At 43.9% G+C, this 22014-nt stretch overlaps 1 protein-coding gene across 1 annotated transcript in view; it reads right to left on the reverse strand.

Annotated features, from left to right (window-relative positions):
- Nucleotides 1-22014, reverse strand: part of LOC119187883 (uncharacterized) — a 60119-nt gene that overhangs the window by 17622 nt on the left and 20483 nt on the right. The window contains exon 7 of the mRNA XM_037435990.2: nucleotides 3530-3724. Coding sequence (XP_037291887.1) covers nucleotides 3530-3724 — 195 coding nt within the window. The remainder of the gene's footprint in view (nucleotides 1-3529; nucleotides 3725-22014) is intronic.

Below are 22014 nucleotides of genomic sequence, written 5' to 3' on the forward strand. Positions count from 1 at the left end.
ACTGCGTGCTTGTCGCGTCTCTCCGTACTCTAAATAAAGTTTCTGCATCCACCTACAACGAGCAAATTTCCACACTATGAGCAGTGACCCTGCCGCAACCCCCTTCTTTCAAAAGCTGTGGCTTTAGAACATAGAAATGTAGAAATTTGTGTCGAAGGAATGTAGACACGCAGCTCTGCTTTGCAGAAAGATGCCCCCGGTGGAACTTTCTTGCCAACCAGCACCTGCTCCGAGAGAAGGTATCGTTGGCGGGGTGCCTAGAGTGACGTCATACTGTTTACAAACAGGGAGAGGTCTATTTAAAGAGCCAATCAACAGGCTCTGACCCTTTTTTACACCCACCAAACAAAATTGATAGAGTAGACCGCAGAAATCACGTTTTCTGAATATTGCAGAGCTGTGCACCATGCAGAGTCTGCATATTGAAAAACATTTTCTGTGCTCCTTTGCTAAGCCTGACCAATGCTCCTTGCATGCGCAGTGATGACAACGCGGCCATTGGCGACGTAACACAGCTCGTCCATTGGTCTAAGCCAGCTATAAACAAACAGTAGTGAAGTCAATGACAGTTCCTGTTCCCACCCACAGCTACAACAGAGCTATTCAATCATACGAGTTACGAAACTCCCCATAGACTCCATGCATCGAAATCGAGACACTTCACTGACCGAGTTCTTGGGAGTGAGCAAATTGTCGCAACACCTCTTAGTCAGCACACCCACTCACTATTAAGTGCATTATTTGTGTTTTGTGTTGCAGCTCCGAGATGACGCAACAGTCCGCTACCAAAAAATTGAACTCCTAGAAAATCAGGCCAACTTCATGTCTGGGTTTAGGAATGCAGTTTTGCTGCAAATCTTTGTCGGCTGCAAATCGAGTGACTCGGCTACAGAGAAGCAATGGCACCGGGTAAACAGTAAACAACCAGGGATCGCGGCAAGCGGAAGTGCGTTGCGACTGATTGAGTTCACCAATTACGTCAATCGCTCATGTCTTGTCACATTGCCAAAATAGGCGTAGTAACAAAGGGCCACGCCTTCCCCTCCCTCTGTTGGAGAAGAGTGGTGAGGCCACGCGAAAATTTGAAACCAGCTGAACATTACGTTCTAGCCCCTGTAACTTCCTTAATATAGCACGTATTCGTAAAATTCTTGCGGCAGCATGTTCACAAAGTAAAAGTGCCCATATTTCTTTTTACAACAAATTTTGGACTTTGGGGTTGTTCACTGGCCCTTTACTATAATGCTGTTAACCAGGAATAAACACCATCAACTTCAACTAAGCTGATTAAATACCTTACTCATTAATGTCCACATATAACAGTTAGTTCTTCCCCTTTACTGGCATTGATGTACACAAGTGCCAATTTGCTGTACTGACACCAACACTGAACACCACGTCAGCTACTACCAGAGTGTACTTAACAGCAAGACCGACATTGAACCAACTACTTCCACTGCCTCGATATCACACCTGGCCCTGCACGTGTCGCCACCCACAGACAGGCACTGCCCTAAACGGAGTGCAGCACTACTTTCGTAACTAGTGGCCTCTCAAACACCACTGTTTCCACTTTATCACACAGCTACCACAACTGCAGTGCAGAGATTGAATTTTTCAGAACGAAATATTATTAACTGTTATATCTCATGTGATCTATCAAAGTAAAGCTTGGCTTTGAGCATGTAAAAAATTTTTTAATTACAAGAATTTAAAAAACGAATGTTTAGGCATGTGATTTCATATGTAGCAGACCACATGAACGCTGCCAGAGCCCCATCAGGGGCAAGGCCAGTGTGCTGCAAGTTGTTTCTCATGGTACAGTATGACAAGAAATAGTTGATGAAACTGCTCAATGAAATTGTGGGAAACTTAATTTTTATCAAATAGTGTAGTGCAGTAAACTTTTGAAAATAAAATTTTAAATCTGAGAGGTTAGCCCACCGAGGCAATATAACATGGGAGGAAAAGAGAAGAATTATAGTAAGGGATTTTACTATATTAACATATTGCCCCTACAACTGAATATATTGTTTACACAAATATTTTTGTTACACACATTAACCACTAGACCACACATTTGTTACCCGCTGGAATGGAAAATAGGCATGTTAGACTTACTTCAATATATATTATAATTTATTAACATTAGTGATAAACTTTATAATTATGGTTCAAATGCACTGCAAGAGTAATAAGTAAAAATAAATATGTGAAACTAATGACCTCCCTATGTTACACAGTGTGTTTACCCAAAACACATTCTATTTTTCACTGCATGAATGCAAATGAACTTTTCATCAAACTCTTTAGTAGCCATTGCACTGCCACTAAGCAATAAAACATTTTTTTTGTCTCTATCAGTCATCAGTTTCCAATAGCTGTTATACAACACATATGTATGATTGACCATTACCGCAATCTGTAGAGAATAGGCGACAACACTGAACTAACCTGACACCTATGGAACTATAACTTATGAAAATTTCTCATAACAAAAAGTAGTACTGTGAAACCTTGATGTAACGAACCTCAATACAACAAAATCCGCTGTGTAACAAAACAATTTCATTTCCTCAATACAGCAAAATCCGCTATGCAACAAAACATTTTCATTTCCGTAACTTGGCTGTACTGAAAACCAAATATTTTCTTCCACTCTTCAACAAAGCAAGTGCACCACACGTCTTTGATTTAATAGAATTTCGGTTATTTCAAGCATCTAGTACTTAAAGGCCTCTGTAGCTAGTAAACTTAGTAAAATTCAAGCAGCAAAAGCTCTGTCGTGTATGCACAGTTCACTCAAATCGTACATGCAGGATGTATCACAGCACCATCTGCCCCGAGGACACCCACACATCAGAGTAGCAGACAATATTCTCGAAAACAATGAAACAGCAGCTGGCAGCAAACTGACAAAACTTCGCATCATCGCATCAGAGTAAAAGAAACAATTCTCATAAAAATTGCTATGCTACTAAAGCTTGGAAATCATGTGCCAACAATATTCTAGTTCAAATTCTTTCCTTAGTTTAACCATTTTTTATCTTAAATGCTATGCAAGACAAGTGCCCATTCTCACAATGATGCATTCCCTTGATGCAATAATTTTGGTAAAGGTAGCTTTTAATGAAATACTATCACCAGGAATAATATAGGAAGACATGGCTTTCGGTTGTTTTTTTTACTGATGAAGCATAAAAACCCTCATTAAACAAAATTTGCAACAGAAAGAAGTTTCTCAATGCTAGCCCAACTTCTTCATTAACTCAAGGTAAAACCACATTCATGTTTTTCAGATAAGTGGCCATACTAAGTTTATGCTTCTCGGTAGGATGTAGGTAAGAAGTCCTAAAGAGACTACAAAAAAATTTATGAGAAAAATATGGTCATTGAAAATTATCTCTTTCGATGAATACCAAAAAGAAGTAGTTTTTAAAGATAAAAGCCGATGCTAAATTATAAATGCCTACAGCCACTAATCAAAAGCGCCAATTGACAAAAATGCAAAACTAAAATGTACACTTACTTGAAGTTCATTCAGTGCACTCTGGAAGGCTTCATTTCGTGCTTGAGCTATATGCTGCCTGAGCAGTTCAGAATGTTGGTTCTGCAAAGCTTTAAGCAGCTTCTGTAGAGAGCAATTCAACTGGGGTGTCTTGGAAGAGAGTAATTCTGTCTGCTGCCTCTTCAAATTTTCAAGTTCAGTGTTCTTCTTTTCTAGCTAGAAGCAACAAAAGAATGCATAAATCACAAACAAACATTGACACCTAGTGTACTGAATGGAGCATGTGCTGGAGAAATCTTTGAAGATATCCGCCACCTTCATGTACCAAGATAAATGACCACATGTTTATTATAAAAAATACAGAAGATGAAATTAACTTACTGTTCATTGTTTGTGTCTAACCTTCAGTGTCTGCAGTCCCATGACAGGCAGTCACATTTAAATTTCACCATAATGCAGTTTGTATTTGTAATTAAATGAGTCATTCTCTGACAGTTCAGTTAGTGTATGGAAGTGCAAGCTGCGTAAATATTTCACAATTTTTTTTTACTAAAAAAAAAGAATAATCTACTCAGATGAGTTCGCACCTTCAGTTCAACTAAGGCCTATGTTGAATTGTAAAATAAGTAATTCATGCAATGCTTCATGAAGAGAATGGTTGAGCTGCTGTTTGGTGGACAGTTACCAATACCGGGCTTATAATTAGCTGCTCACTTGTGCAAAATATACACACTGTGTTTAATGAAATTTGTGGTAATGAAAGTTTCTTATCCTATTCGACAAGTTCTTTAACTTGAAGATTTGCCACAGCTGAGAAACAGGACCAAAAAACAAGAACACATTCTAGAACCCTGCATTCTCTCAGCAAAATTTTACATGCCTCTTTCGAGGTTGAAGTTGTTGATGAATTCTCGTTGCAGCTTCATATCTTTAAGGTCACTCTTCATGTCCTCCTGCTGAAGCTAGTTAGGGCTGGTAGTGCTACCAATATTTAAAAGAAAAAAAAAAGTAGACATAGCAGTATGCTCAAGTATATATATGTACTGCTATGTGTAATAATTACCAAGCATTACTTCTTTCTAACTTTAGGTTGGTTTGTGAGGTTTAACGTCCCAAAACCACCATATGATTATGAGAGACGCCGTAGTGGAGGGCTCCGGAAATTTCGACCACCTGGGGTTCTTTAACGTGCACCCAAATCTGAGCACACGGGCCTACAACATTTCCGCCTCCATCGAAAATGCAGCCGCCGCAGCCAGGATACGAACGCGCGACCTGCGGGTCAGCAGCCGAGTACCTTAGCCACTAGACCACTGCGGCGGGGCCTTTCTAACTTTACAACAGCTACAAACTACCTATATTTGCTAGGCACAAGCGAATAGCGAATTTTAGGTTTGAAGCGAATAGTGACATTGGTTGCATAATTGTGACTCGAATTCGAATAGTAATTATTTATTTTATTTATTACATACTGCAGACCTTTAGGCCCAAGCAGGTGGGCAGTTACATGGCGACATAGTCGAAATAAGAAGTGGCATAAAGATTGTTTGGGGTGAGTGTTTCATACACTCATAGTGAACACAAGGAGCGACATAGCAAATTATTTCATAATAACGCATGTACCAGACAAAAGAGAAAAAAAACACCACAAATTCATACTTCATATGTCGTGTGATTAAAGTAAAAATAAATACATAATAAATACAAAACAATAAACACAATTATTTTCACTGTTCAAGCCAAGAAAGTAATGAATACATAAGTATACAATAATTACAGCACATACAAGATGAAAAAGAAAACGAAAAGAAAAACGCTGTAATAAAAGATCGAAAACCTGAATTTTCAAGACAATGCTATTTAGAGCGAAAGAGAAATAGATTCTCTGAGAATGCCCAAGTTATATGACATACAAAAAAAAAATGGGCATATTTATCATGAGCGAACTAACCTTCAGAATGTTTCTTTAAAAATTGAAATAGGGTTTTTATGCAAATGTCGTTTTATTTTTGTTCAAAGAAAGTCGAAAAAACTGAGTAGTAGCAGGATTTGACTTTCAGTAGGATGCGAGGCATAACCCTTAACATACATAACAGTTTAAAATTTATTAAACTTGGACCATATAACCTGTCATAACTAGCTTTTAAGCCTAATGAATTGATTTGAGAGTATTATTTTCATTTAAAGGGGCTGTGCAAGACTTTTTAAAGTATCAATGAAATGGATTCACTAAAGAAGCTTATTTATTGCCTCATAAATTCCCCACCGCAAATATTTTAAGAATCCGCCCAGTACTAATGAAGCTGCAAAAATTTCTCGCATGCTTCAAGTGCATTCTCTCTTCTCGTCCCAATGAAAGCACTGGAAGCTAAGTAGGGAGGGGTGGAACAGAGAAAGAAAATACATCACACATGCTTTTTGAGCTGGTAGAGTCATTCGTCGAGAAGAGAGCAATATTTAGCTGACTTTGAGAAGTTATTGTGAATCGCACGTCACATGCTGCGCTATGATATTGCCACCTGCTTCTAGTAGTGAGTTGTATGCCAAGACGAAGGCTCACACCACTAAAGAAAGAAGTACGCGCGTGTCCCCGCTTTGGCGAGAAAGGCCAACCGACATGATTAGTAATAGCCCTGTTGCTCAGACTTCAATAAGCCTTCTCTAGACTCCTGGAGCGACGTGATGATTGATGGAGGCGCAGGGTAGCCTCTCATGAATGTTTCAGACCCCTCCTGGAAGCCGCACCACAAGCCCTGTGTGAGTTAACACTACCGTTCATCGGACCAGCCGCAGGATCAAGGGATTACTGCCCGAAGCTGACGTTACAGTTCACACCAGTATGACGAGCACATCCGTTCAAACCACTTCAACAGGTACAGAAAACCCAACGGCGACACAGTACACCCTCGAAAGTTCACAGGTTTCGACACCGTTTCATAGCACCAAGCTCGAAGACGTCGAGGACTGGTTGGTCGATTTCGAGCGCGTGGCTGCCTTGAACGAATGGAACGACGCAGCCAATCTACGACGTGTGTACTTCTACTTGGAGGACGGAGCACGTACATGGTACTTGAACCATGAGGAACAGATGACGTTGTGGCCCGGTTTATGCCCCCGGCTGCTGGATACTTACACAATTGCTGATCGTCATGAATAAGCGGAACGAGCGATTCAGGCCCACATTCAGATGCCCAACAAAACAGTCACGACCTGTGTCGAAGATATGATGTGCCTGTTCCGACGGGATGATCCGAGAATGACAGAAGAGAAGAAGATGTTTCACCTGATATGGAGAGTTAAGGAGCAGCTTTTCACTGGCCTTGTACAGAGCCCTCCGAAGACGGCCGCCGAGTTCCTGTCCAAGGCCGTCACAATGAAAAAGATGCTTTAGCGTATATCCACCCTGCACGAGCAGCAAGTGAACAACACGTCTGCTGCTCAAGTTCTCACGGTTATTGGGAGCAATACCAAGTGTCTGTGCGACCTTATCCGATCTATAGTACGCAAGGAGCTACAAAAGACTGCTGCACCACCACTCCCTGCGGTGAGTTCCTTTGCAAGTATCATCAAGGACGAGCTGCATCAGGCTCTTCGTGACCCTGTGAATCTGGATAACACCACACCCGCGCCGGCTGACTACCACCGTGCGACCTATGTGGAAGCCTTGAAGCGTCCTGCTACCTCTTCCCCGCTATTCGTTCAGGCACCTCCTACGGTTTCACTTCAGTCAGCGCAGCCGCTCCAGTACTACGAGAATGCACGCATGCTGCCGCCTTTCATTTACGCCAGTCCAGCACATCTTGTTGAGCAAACAGCACATTACCTCGATGACAGATGCGCATCGCCTCGGAAATCTGATGTTTGGCGCACTCCTGATCACCGACCTCTGTGCTTTCACTGCGGTGAAGCGGACCATTTGTACTGCCAGTGCCTATACCGGTGCCTCGGGCTGCGGGGCTTTTCAGCATATTCAGCGCCTCCTCGATATGGCCAGCGACCCCAGGCCATTGAGAAAAACCTGGCTCAGCAGCACATGCCACTGCCTTCTGGACAGCAGTTGCGTTCACCGTCCTCAAGGCGCTTTTCATCTCCGCCTCAGCGACATGCTGGCACGTGGTCCCCGAGTCCCCACCGAAAAAACTAACAAAAGCGACCTTTGGAGGCAAGGTCGCTGGCAGTCGACGTGCTGAAGACTTTCGATCAACGCTAATAGGTAAGGATGTAGATTCGACTGAGCAGTATGTGAGGATTTCTCTCGGTATACCGGTGCTGATCGACAGCTATGCAACTGGTGCTTTAGTGGATACCGGGGCTGACTATTCCATACTAAGCGGGAAAATGACCGCACTGCTGAAGAAGGTAATCACACCCTGGTATAGCTCTGTGCTTTAAACGGCTAGTGACTGCACCGTCTCTCCGCTTGGAACCAGCACAAGTAGAGTTCAGGTCGGCGGTTTTACTTTCGTAGCAAGTTTCCTTGTGCTCCGTGAATGTTCCCACGGCGCAATTCTTGGTGTTTTCCTGCAGGAGTATGGAGCTGTTTTATTGTAATAGCAATTATATATACACTCTCGGCTGGATTTTGCCGCCGGTCTAGATGTCATGCATCGTATATGTATACTTCTCTATATATATAAAAAGGCAAGAAAGAAAAATCCAGAGAAAAGACGATTCCCGCAGCGAAATAGAACATGGCACCTCTGCGTCATGAATGCGAGGCATTTACTGAGCCACCGAGAAGTACCTTCTTCAACGTTCAAACGGCAAGCTATTTATATCTACTACTTACCGCTGTTGGCAGGCATCTCGGGGGAACTATCGTATTTTCAGCATTATCAGCAAAATAGCGCAATAAGTGTGAGGTGGCACTCTCATCTCCCACGCGTACTTTTTGTCTGCGGAGAAGGGGCAGGGTGGATGTACACGCATGAACTTGCTTATCTCGCGGTGGGAACACTCGTACGCCTTGGCTGGCCTTAGGTTTTCACCGGTACGATTCTGTTGTAGTTATGGGGCACACAAAGGTCACTGCATTGTTGCCAGTCTCCGTCTGCAAAAAGGGTGCGCTTTTCAGACACAGCGAGGTAACAACCAAGGAGCTTATTCGCGTTCGTCTGTACCTGTGAGTACGTTTCGTGCGTCATTGTGCATTAGAAACGCGGGGCACGTTTTGATCTGCTTGCCATTTTGTGCATGACCTTCCAATTTGTTCCTATCATGTTCGTTGCTTCACCTTTGCAGCAAAGCTGTGACTTTTGATCTCCAAGGGCATCCCATCACCTTCTCAGCCGACTGAGCAATTGACGAGCAGGACGACCAACAGTATGCCGACGTTCTTCGTGTTTCTGCTGAAAGTGTAACACTCCCTCCAAGAGCCAGGTATATTCGATGTCATATGCTGTGGATTGCGAAATGATGAAGCGATTGCAGAAAGTAATTTTGAACACCTGCTCACTCAAGGTGATTGTGCGGCTCAGAGTATCATACAGTTCCAGGATGGCCAATCTCAACTGGTGGTTACAATTTCAGCAACGAATACCGACACCATTTTCGTGGCACTTCGTTAGCATTTGCAGATGAATTGAGAACCATTCCCACCTGCTTCACGTAAGACATGGTGGAAGCCACAAATACATCTCTAAACAATATCGATATTAATTCCGACTTTTCACCAAAAAATCAAACAGCACTGCGAAAAGTCATGCTTCACCACTTCATCTAAGTTGCGCCAAGCTTCGATCACTAGGCACAGAATCGTCACTTACGACGATGCCCGCGCAGTACACCAGTAGCCTTACCGTGTGTCAACCAAGGAACAATAAGCCATCCATACGCAAGTTCAAGAAATGCTTGACGACGGCATGATCACACCTTCCAACAGCGCGTGGTCCACTCTGGTCGTCCTAGTCAAAAAGCAAAATGGAATGCTACGCTTTTGTGTCGATTACCGGAAGCTGAACAGCGTGACTGACAAGCACGTGTACCCGCTGCCACGCATCAACGACTTGTTAGACAAATTATGCCACACCCACTATTTTTCCTCTTTGGATTTAAAAAGCGGGTACTAGCAGATTGAGGTTGACAAGACAGATTGCAAGAAAACTGTTTCTGTGACCCCCGATGGCCTGTATGAATTTCGAGTCCTCCTTTTTGGTTTGTGTTGAGCACCAGCAACTTTCCAGTGAATGATGGACACTGTGCTTACTGGTCTAAAGTGGCAGACTTGTCTCGTATACCTTGATGATGTAGTCGTTTTTTTCTGAAACATTCCATCAACATCTTCACCACCTCAGGAGTGTGCTACAGGCTATTCAATCAGCAGATCTTACACTCAAACCAGAGAAGTGTCACTTCGGTTAAAGAGAGCTCAGACAAGCTTACCACTGTAGTTGCGTTTCCGCCTCCTACTGACAAAAAGGATGTTCGGCGCTTTCTGGGCTTGAGCTCCTACTATCGTCGATTTATTAAAGGGTTTTTAATGATAGAACCCTTGATCTGCCTTACACGAGACGACACACCGTTTGTATGGGCTACCAAGCAACAGGCTGCTTTTGCCGAACTGTGACAGGGGATGCAGTCAGCCCCTGTTCTTGCGCATTTTAACGATGGTGCTGACACAGAGGTGCACACTGACGCCAATAACATCGGCCACGGCGCAGTGCTCGCCCAGCATCAACATGGCAAAGAACGAGTCATAGCCTATGCCAGCCACTCACTGTCCCATACCGAGGTGAATTACACAACCTGAGAGAAAGAGTGTCTCACAGTAGTATGAGTGATCACCAAGTTTCACCCGTACTTCTATGGTTGTCCATTCAAAATGGTGACGGACCACCATGCCTCTGCTGGTTAGTGAACATACGTGATCCCTCAGGACAACTGGCTCAGTGGAGGTTGCATCTACAGGAATTTGATGTGACCATCGTCTATAAGTCTGGACAGAAGCACGAAGGTGCAGATACATTGTCGCGCGCACCCATACATTTAGTCAATCTAGAAGAAAAGAACAATCATGGTTTCCTGAGTGCTGTTAGCTCATCGAACTTGAGCAGATGGCAGCGAGAGGATGAAGAGATTTGACCGCTCATCGACTACTTAGAGGGTCGTAGCGCCCTTATACGTGGCCATCTATCTCGTGTCATGACGTTTTTCTGCTTTCGAGATGTCCTGTACAAGAAAAACGCCCATTCTATGGGCCGCGCTCACATCCTCGTCATTCCGAAGACATGCAAGACAAAGTCCTCTACGCGTGTCATGACAAGCTCGCATCTGGTCATCTAGGTTACCGCGAACGATCGCCAGAGTAAGTGAGACGTACTACTGGCCTGGACTTTCGGCAAGCAAGAAGCAGTATGTTAAAAGCTGTCGTGAATGCCGAGTCAAAAGTCGCCACCAAGCAAGCCGGCTGGATTACTTCAACCAATTGATCCACGCCACAAGCCATCAACATGAACCTTCTCGGCTCATTTCCTTTATCAACCGACGGCAACAAATGGGTCATTGCTGCAACTGACTATCTGACACGCTATGTCGAGACAGAGGCGATACCACAAGCCACAGCTTCTGAGGTAGTGGAGTTCTTTACGTGCCAAATTGTTTTTTGTCCTAGTGCTCCATCTACAGTGATAATTGACAGAAGGACAGCGCTCATTACACAGCTTTTGGATGAAGTTTTTTTGACTAAGTAACACTAGGCATCGAATGATGACTGCTTACCATCCGCAGAGCAACGGGCTCACCAGGCGACTAAATAAGACAGTCACAAACATGATCTCCATGTAAATCGACGTCCAACACAAAACATGGGATCGCATTTTGCCTTATGGGACGGTCCCTTATAATACCGCCATTCAAGAAACAACGCGATTTACACCATTTCGCCTTCTCTACGGTCGCGAAGTTCAAATAATGCTGGATGCTATGCTTCCTTGTGAAGCATAGTCAGTCCAATAACAACTGATGCCGAAGAATTTGCAGAGTGTGTTGAGGAAACTCGCCAGCTCGCCCGGCTACACATTGGTCAGCAGCAACAGGTCGATTCACGACATTAAAATATGCGTCACAAAGACGTATCTTACAGTCTGTCAGACCAAGTTTGGGTTTGGACCCGTTCGTCACCGTGGCCTATCCGAAAAGTTGCTAAGCAGATACTTTGGTCCATATAAAATGCTGCACGACGTGAGTGACGCACACTACGAAGTGGTGCAGGACACTGCACTGTCAACATGGGTACAACGAAGACAACCGAGCTATGACATAGTTCATGTGGTGCGCATAAAACCTTATTTTGTGCTTTCCTAAAGAACACTTTTTCTGTGTTCTTTTATTTGTACTACTGCCATTGCTTCCATTGTTTAAGCTGCTTTGTTTTTGCAATAACTTTGCAGCGTCAGGACAATGCTGTTTTTTTTTTGTGGAGGAAGAATATTGCCACCTGCTTCTAGTAGTGAGTCGTATACCAAGGCGAAGGCTCACACCACTAAAGAAAGAAGTGCATGCGTATGCCCACTTTGATGAGCAAGCCCAACCGACGCGCTTTGTAAGAGCACTGGAGCGTTGTGAAAATATTTGGTTTCCATGTCCTCGGTAGTCTTTACTACCGATCGACAGCGTTTTCTGACAATGCTCAAAAAGTGTTGCAGGGCCCCTTTAAATTTTAAGGGGGGGCTTCGCAGCAGAGCGGATTTCTCCTGGATAAGTGCTTTCACTGTTCAGCATCGATACACTGCAGTGAAACTTTCTTTACAAGCAGTACATTCCGATTAATATGCATTCATTCGTTCCTTGCGAATATTTTGAAAGTTTCAATAACTTAAATTCGAATCGAAGCAAATTCTAATACCCAACTACTTGTTCAAATATTTGAAGCATTCCAATATTGACAAAAGCCTTATATTTACTCTAATTATTACGCCACAGATTCTGCAGAAAACTTTACTAAGCCATTGGGGTTGTTGGCAATGCTTGAGGGAGTATCACACAGTCATTTGAAAACAATAACATCTGGAATAATCGCTAGATAGATTATACTATCCTGCACAGTATCAAAATGCAGCAGCTACGTCAAACCCAGATTCACACACACCTGCACAAACAGAAGCCGCTCTACATTGACGTCATGAGCCAGCTGAACAACGAGCCTGAGGTCGGAGAGCACTACCGAGGACACAAGCGGGACTGAAGGGTGGAAGTGGTCTTCAGTGTTTCGGAGCCGCTCAGAGAGTAGGAATAATTCTGTTTTGGAGCAGTTTTGGTGCAGTAAAAAGAAAGTCTTGGAGCACCAAAAGGTGTGTTTTGGAGCGACGCGGGTCATTTTTGGAGCAGCTTTCTAGAGTCAAACACCATCATCAATCAAAATAATTTTGGTAAAAAAAATTGAATGATGTTCACTAAACGTTCAGTACTAGTGAGTTAACCAGACCTACCACCTACAAGGGTGTGTGTGTATGAGAGAAAGTAAAAGCGACAGATACAAAACATGCCCATTTCATACTCGGCCTGAAATGAAAAGAAATATATATTCTGGGTGGTAAAAACAGGAAAGTATCTACTGCAAAGAGTCTGGCTAGCCTTTGCAGCGTTACACCTGATGAGTGAAATGGAGTATAGATAATCGCAGCATGCTTCACTTAGCAGAATTTTGTTATCCTCACGCTAATTAAACTACTACTCTGCTCATCTGTGCTCGGGCAGGAGCGAAGTGGGGACGAGCAATTTAAGTTGCTAATACGGACGCACGGTACAGCAAACCACCCGGCAGTGGTGGCCTGGGCAGCATAGGCGCTGCGCTGCATGCAACTAACCAGAATATGATGAGAGTTCACGCGACCGCTTCGCGTTTTAATGAAACTGTCAGTTGCCCCTTAGTATCACATTGCGGTAGACAAGTGCACGCACGTATTGAGGAAAACTGACAGTGTCTGTTCTGTCGCTGTTTCAGTCGCTGCAAACATCTGCTGTGGTACTGCATTTTTTAATTGGTAGATATGGGGCACACCAGGAGATGCACATTTGCACTTGTAAACGTGATGATCATGCCGCATTTCCGGCTTGTACAAATTATCATGGTTTCACTGTATTTCTTGATAATCAACAGTTACTCATGCTGGTGCTACCACTTTTGTAAGAAACCACAGTGCTAACAGCAATGAAACAAGCACAGTAAGCTCAATGAATGAACCGAATTGCGTGATCGAAGTCCACTAGATATAGATCTGGCCGTGTCCTTGATAATGATCGTTGTTCCTCTGCCCTTTGTAATGGGCAACCTAACGAAAAATCCGGATCTGGCACAAACAAAAACCAAAAAAGGTAAACACACACAAAAAAGGAAAATGTCTCTGCATCACTGGCTTGATGTGCTTGCTGCCAGACGTGTTCTATTCTGCAGGTAGGTCGCACACCACCAGTGTCCCAATCTTTGCTTTGCTATTTGAACTGTCTCCCACTGTGGTTGCTCCTCTTGCGCATCTCGGAAACCTAGCGTCACCGCCAGCTATTGTTGTTGCTGCAGCGGTTCCCCCTCTCTGTCACGCAAAGGAGTCAACGCTGCGGCGACAGCACATGAGGGCAGTGGTGGAGGCCTTCGGGTTCAATGTGGGGCATCCGAGTACAATGTGCTCTATGTTTTCCTCTTTCAGGTTGCGCAGAGGGCATGTCTTATCAATACTGGGCATGAACTTCGCCCTTAGCCATCGGCACAGCATGCCACATCTACGTTCACACAGAAGGTAGCTTTTTTTTAAAATTTCGTACAGCATTTCTTTGTGAATGGATTGTTTCACCTTGGTGTAAAAACTCAAGTGAGCTTCCATGCTGCGTCGTTCGCCAGTTGGTACTTCCAGTTTCTTGTACAGCTTTGCAATGATGTGGATAGTAAAAATTGGTGACAAATGGTTTTGATAATAAAAACATGTGTAAAAATATTTTGCACTAGCACAAGTGCCTCATCAGCGCCCTTGTGTCCAAGGGCTGCGAGGCAAGTGCTTATCAATGTAGTCACTGCAGCAGACCTCTCGAGCCCAGCGCCTGTCTGACAGTTGGCCCAGTCGCCTTTAATAGGCGAGTTTCGCAACTGCCTCCCGAGGCTCGAAGATAGACCATCCCACCTTGCCCTGCACCACCTCACTTGGTATGCCTCTGTGGACACCCAGTGCTGCCCTACCTGGTTCCCTGACGTATTTTTATGGACTGGCATGTCTTGGAGGACAGCCATAGCACACTGTTTGTGAAAGTTAGGGCCGGTACAGCAACAGATTTCCAGAGCTCTCGGGTAACTTCAAACTTGTTGAGAGCCCAAAGTGCTCTGAAGTTTACAAAGGCACGTTGTCGATAAGTCTTGGGCCTCAGTTCATTCTCATGGTGGTGTGCATAGTGTGGTGCAGCAGAGGGAGCTACTCCAAAGTACCTGTAAATCTTGGTCAACCTGAATAAAAGACTTGGACTATTAAAGCTTTATTTACAGAAAATAAATTGTTTCACAGACAGAAACCCTTAATAATTTTTTTAATATATAATGCATGAAAGCTTACCTATATCTGGTAATACATGAAATATTTTTTCCAGTCACAATACTTTGTTATTTCCTATTTTTGGCTCATTTTATTGGACAGAAATCACTGATTGATTGATTAATATGTGGAGTTTAACGTGCCAAAACCACCATATGATTATGAGAGACGCCGTAGTGGAGGGCTCCGGAAGTTTCGACCACCTGGGGTTCTTTAACGTGCACCCAAATCTGAGCACACGGGCCTACAACATTTCCGCCTCCATTAGAAATGCAGCCGCCGCAGCCGAGATACGAACCCGCGACCTCCGGGTCAACAGCCGAGTACCTTAGCCACTAGACCACTGAGGCGGGGCGTACAGAAATCACTGTGTATGTCTGTGTATAAGTATAATTAGCATAGACAGCAAGGTTGAGTTAATGCAATAATTGACAAACATAGCAATATATTCAGTGATCATGCATCAGAGTGAATGTAAAGCAACCTGCCTATATGGTCAGATAGCCTCAAATAATTCAGTGTTGACTACTGAAGTGCTGCATTAGACATGAAAAAATTTCAATCCACACATACAAAGAGCCACAGAATGCAGTCATGAGAATTTAATGGCCACGAGGACTACAGAAGGGCCAGTTCATTCAAATAGAAGACAACTGGCAATGTACCTCTTGATAAGAATAAGCATTAAATGAAGTGGTGGCCCATGTTGCTCACAAAAACCAGGTACTTACTTGTGAGAAATTCACTTATTCATCCTTTCACATTGTTTGCATGTACTACTTCTGCCTGTCATAAGCCAGGCTGTCATCGCTGCTCATGTACTGTTTACTGATGTGCGCATACAGCCCAGTGAAAACTACACCCTTTTCAAGATATGTGACACCCTGAAACTCTAGCTACAGGTGTCTACTTGGATACTTTTTAACTTTTTCAGAGCTAAGTGCCCACAGATTCCTGGTGGTGTGTCTCGGCATTGACAGGCTTTGATAACTGCTGCAACCCTTATTTACCCTTAGCATGTGTATTTGCATACAAATTTTCTCCTTAACGCACACACATACAACAGTTTAGAAAAATATGAAAAATAAAAAAAACATTGGGATTGCAAACTCCGAATCACATCGGCTAGGGGGGGGGGGAACGCAGTCAAAACTGGGGATGCACTTAGAATATGTGATAATTCTAATATTCAATGCTTAGTTCACATAGCTTTGAACAGATTACAGTATTTTAGGCAGTATATAAATGCAAGAATATTTTTTGGCAAACTAGCTTGATACATTCAATGAAGCCATAGTGCTGAAAGCACAGCAACTTGCCCTCTTTTTTGGTTCTGGTGTTATGACTGGTATGGCTTCATTGAATATACAAGTGCACACTGGCAGCATGAGAACCTGCCCAGAGGTCCACGCCAATGAGCATGACTACACAAGGGAGCAAGCACAGGGAAGCAAGGGATACAAGGACAGTGTCACGCAGGTGCTGTCAGTTCAGGGATGTGTCTGAGCTATGCGGCATGCAAAGCCTATTTAAGGGTTTTAAACAAGCAAAGACACAAAGTCAAGGCATAATTATACTTGCAATAATTGTGGAGTGGACGCAATTGTTGGTCGCAAGAGTATCTTGTCCGAGTGTGCGCACACACCTAATTAATGTAATTCAGTAAAAGCTCATTAATTAGAATTCCACAGGAACGCTGAGCAATTTTGAATTAAACAAAATTCGAAATAATGAAAGTGAGCAAAAATGGGTGGATTTCGGGGGTGGGGGCACGAAAAATATTGGCCAAAAAAGTCGGTGATGACCATCTGCTTCTTTTCTCTGAATGCCACAGCTGCGGTTCTCTGTTCCAGTGCGTGGACGCGGTGCAGGGAACCCTCTTCACCCTCTTCAAAGCTAAAGAAGAGACGCACCACATTAAGTGCCTCCATCACCGCAGAAGCTGACGGGCGCACAGGCGCTTCGCCATTTTCGTCTTCCTCACCTTCTGGCTCTTCAGCATCAGGCTGCGCACCGGCTACTTGAGCGATAATGTCCTCATCAGTCAGGGCACCACACACCGATGCACCGGTGTCAACTTCAACATAATCGGCAAAACGTACGCCCCGAAGAGTGTCACGCAATGCCACTGGCATGAACTCCTCAGCCCCATCCACGTCGACGTCACAACTATCCTGCGCACTTACAGCTGCAAATCCACTGTGGCGGAAACAGTTTGCGATTGTGGTCGCGGTCACCTGTTCCCATGCGCGCCTTCCCGTCGCCCATGTCCTTCCCGTCGCCCGCGCACAAAATCATTCTCTCAAGCGCGTGACGCCTATAAAAGCACTTAATGTTCCTTATCACACCCGGGTCCATTGGCTGTAGGGCCGTAGTCGTATTTGCCGGAAGGAACACCAACTTAGTTGCTCTCAGCTCAACGTCGACTTTGTGCGCCGAACAGTTGTCGACGACAAGAAGAACGCGTCTGCCGCCTAGTTCCATTCGCTTGTCGAATTTCAGTAGCCACTTCCTGAATAGGTCACCTGTCATCCAGGCTTTCTTGTTTGCGGCGTACTCCGTCGGCAGTGAGCGAATGTTTTTGAAGCACCGTGGCTTGAGTGCTTTGCCAATCACAAAAAGGGGGACCTTTTCCGTACTGGTCATATTTGCGGCGACCAGAATAGTGACACGCTCTTTGCTGCGCTTGCCGCCGGCACAGCTGTCTCCCTTGTAGGTGATGATCTTGTCTGGCTGCAACTTGAAAAATAACGCTGTCTCGTCAGCGTTAAACACATCCTGTGGTGAGTAGCTCTCCAAGTACTGCTGCAGGGTGTCGCTTCTCCAAGTAGCGCATGTTTCGGCGTCCACTTCCTTTGCCTCGCCGGATAACGTGCGGAATACGAGATTGTGCCGCTCCCTGAAACGATGAAACCATCCCTCGGAGGCTCGAGGAACAAAGTGACGCTGCCGGGAGCGGCCTAGGACTGCTAGGACTACTCCGCCGACTCGCTCAGCGTCTCGTGGGTTCCGCGTACAAGTGGCGCCAGGTGCCGAGATAGCAGGAGGGCTACGGAAAAAAAAAAAAATTGCTCCGTGGATTTTGGAGGCTATACTTTGCTCGCCCTTTGCTCGGAGGCCACTTGAAGCTCGAAAAAACTGGTCGTGCCACCTATCGTTCGACCGTAAAAGCTTCCACTAGTGTTTGACGATGATGACGCTCGGCGGCGCGCGCTTCGAATTATCCATAGAGGCAGCAATTTCTGTTCGAATTAACAAATCGTTTTACACATGGTCTCCTATGCACTGCGGACCGGACTGCGGCGACCATTTCGAATTATCTAAAATTTCGAATTAATGAGATGTGAATTAACGAGCTTTCACTGTACTGCCTAGGTTTAGCAGTACGCCAGGTGCTTCAAAAATCCCATTCCAAAGCCATAGAGTTTGTCTGGGCAAAAGACAAGGCGGTAAAGATTGCAGCTCAGCGGAACTGCACACTATGCAGACAATGGTCGACAATGTAAACAGAAATGGCTCGATTACAGTAGCATCCCATCATGGCTGGACTTTATCTGACATTAGCAAAAGTAGACTTTTTTTTTGAAGCACAGTTTAGTGCTAATGTCTTATCTATTTTTTCTTCATGTATGTTTCTGTAAAACAAGTAAAGTGTCTGGTAGAACTAACGTCACATAATGTGACGTGCCTTATGCTTCTTGGCTGCCAGATGTGGTGATTTACAAAAAAAATTGCTACAGATCCATCAAGTCGATGCTGTTGATGGGCAAAGCAGTATGCATTGAATCATAGCCTTCTATTTCATTCTGGTCAACACCTTTTTATTTTGTTCTTGTTGACCTATTGCTCTATCATATGCTCTGATTGATGGGTGGTTAAATGTAGGTGTTTTGTGATGTTGTGGCCTTTTATTTCTTTAAACTATATGAGTGCTATGTAGATGGTACTGCACACAGATGTTCCACACTTGCACTTTGACTAGATACGGCGAGGTCGATGACGATAGGACATTGTGCGAGCCTAAGATGCTTCGCTCCTAAAACATCAAAAGTTCATTATCTTTCAGTAACTAATGACCTGAAATGCACTCACTGTATTAGTCACCTTTAGCACACTACCCTTCATTCAGATATAAGATACTGGCAGCGAAATTTTTATTTGGTATATTTTTAATGCCTGTTAGACTTCTTGGCAGAGAATCCAAACCTAGCCATAGTTAACGTATAACAGAGAGAGGGGCAAAAAAAGAATGGCCACAGACAGAAAACGCATGGGACAAGCACTGTCCCGTGTGTTTCCTGTCCGTGACTGTTTTTTTTTAACGGTCACAGACAGAAAACGCATGGGACAAGCACTGTCCCGTGTGTTTCCTGTCCGTGACTGTTTTTTTTTTTTTTAAGAACCGCCACAGACAGAGAACACATGGGACAAGCACTGTCCCGCGTGTTTCCTGTCCGTGATTTTTTTTTTTTTTTCGCACTGTGAAACCTTAAGTATGCACAAACAACTAGCTTAGTCATAGTCAATTACTTTATTAGCCACGGTAGTGTGTTCCTGATCAATTGCTTTGGCACCCCATAACTAGTTAGTTATAGTAGGTTTTATGGCACAAAAGCAACAATGGCTATGATGCGCCAGACACTAGGTTATTTTGATAATAGAGTTAAAATCTGAGGTGAAAAACAGACTTCTGCTTACAGTTCGTTTAAAAGACCTGCGGCCTCTAGAAACTGAAAAACATCTTCTATGGTGATGATTGGATTTTCTGATGGTATTAAAAATGGGTGTAAAGGTGTTTGTGTTGTGTAAAATTGTTTAAAATAAGCATGTCTTCTTTTTTCAAAGACTGGGCATGTTATTAAAATATGACTGATAGTCAGAAGTTCCTAGCAATGTTAGCATTCTGGCTGATCTTCTCAGCGCAATAAAAAGTTGTAGGTGAGGTAAAACCTATCCGCAGGCAGTATAGTGTTACTTTGATGAAGAGCTTTTGGTGATTGCATAACTTCTATTCTTTTAGAATAGGCTTGACGATTTGAAGCTTGTTATGCACTTGAGCCTGCCACTCTTCTTGCCATTTTGCCCTAAAGGCTGTTCGACAACTGTCGAAACAGTCTCTGAATGGTACCCTTATTTCTGCTATGCTTTGATGACTTGCCCTTGTTGCTACTCTGTCTGCCTTTTTATTTCCTGGGATATCAACATGGCTCGGCACCCCTACAAGTCTGATTGACTTGCCATTTCTCTCAGCTCTTTCAAGCTTTTGAAAAATGTCTCCAAAAACGGTTCGCTTTCCGACCTTAAATTTAGGGCTTTAATTGTGTTAAGAGGGTCAATGATATGACAGCCTTTTTGTGGTTAATAAAATTTCTTCGAGAGCAATCAAAAGAGCATATACTTCTGCTGTGAAGACAAGATACAAATGGCGGCAGTCTTATACAAGTTTCTGAGTGTTTTGTTATAACGGCACTTCCTGTATATTCTTGTGTTTTTGATCCATCAGTGTAGTATTCAGAGTGTGTGTTATATTTTTCTTGTACGGCTAGGAAATCCTGCATAATTTGTTCCCAGGAGTTTCCTTCTTCCTTAAATGAGTTAAGGCGAAGTCAGTGTGGTGCGATGATGATGATGATGATGATATATGGTGTTTTTTGGCGCAAGGGCCATTTGTTGGCCAAAGAGCGCCATTTCATTTTACTAAAAATATGGACAATGATTGTGATAAGCGGCTGTATAGGGGCCATAAAATTCCTCGCGATAAGGCGGGTAAGAACATACAAGTAATAAAACGATGACCATGCCGTGAAAGATGTGTGTGGTGTGAATGATGACAAAAGTTGGTGATAATAAGACGATGGTGGATATGTATGGCATTAGCACAAGTGCCTCACTCGTTCATACCCTTGCGTCCAAGGGCCGTGAGGCAAGTGCTTTCCTGTGTAGCCACCGCAGCAAAAACCTCTCTAGAGAGGTCGTGCTACGGTATGCCCGGGTATATGATATGAAAATTATGAATTTCCTTTAAAAACGCTAATAATGACTTGTGACTAAAAAGCGGTTCCCTACCGACGAACATTGCAGGGTGTAAAGGTATATGTTGTCGGTAGGATAGTGGGAAGTGGTGTCTTCTTAGAGTGTCTAAATGTTTACATTGAATTAAAACGTGAAGAACTGTTAATGTCTCACCACATTTATCACACAATGGTGGATCACGACCGGATAAAAGATGTGTGTGTGTCGTGTATGTGTGTCCTATCCTGAGTCTTGTTAGTGTTACCTCTGTTAGACGTGATTTTGATACTGGTGGCCAATGGCCAAGGTGTGGCTTGATAACGTGCAGTTTGTTTTGTGTGTGTGTATCCCAGTTGCTCTGCCAGTAGTCCCTGAGGTTTCGTTTGAGAGACCGCTTAAGATCAAGGGCCGGGATTGATATAGATGTAATGGCGGTGCTCTCATGGACGGATGCAGCGAGCTGATCCGCCCTCACGTTGCCTTTGATCTCACGGTGCCCTGGCACCCGGCACACTACAACATGTTGTTTGTGTGTGTAGAGTGTGCACAAAATGGAGTAAAGTGAGACAAGGACAGGGTTTTTTTGTTTTTAAGGACTGTGCAGAGCCGTTACCACACTGAGGGAGTCTGTATAAATTACTTCTTTTTGTATTTGTAATTGTTTGATGTGTTTAGCTGCCACAAGTATCGCCTAAGCTTCCGCTGTGAAGATACTTGTGCCTGGATGTAGAGGGCCAGCATCCGAAAAGGAAGGGCCAACAGCAGCGTAGGACACAGAGGAGTTGGACTTAGAGGCATCTGTGAAGAACTCGTGACGTGTGTATTTGTGTTGAAGTTCCAGAAAGTATGTTCGGATATGGGCAATAGGTGCATGTTTTGTAACCTCTAGGAAAGACACATCGCAGTCTATAGTCTGCCACTGCCACGGTGGCGGGTATGCTACAGGAGCCATTAAACTGTGTTCGAGTGACACTCCAGTGTCCT

Source organism: Rhipicephalus microplus, chromosome X (genome assembly GCF_043290135.1).
Source record: "Rhipicephalus microplus isolate Deutch F79 chromosome X, USDA_Rmic, whole genome shotgun sequence".
NCBI classification, from domain to species: Eukaryota; Metazoa; Arthropoda; class Arachnida; order Ixodida; family Ixodidae; genus Rhipicephalus; species Rhipicephalus microplus.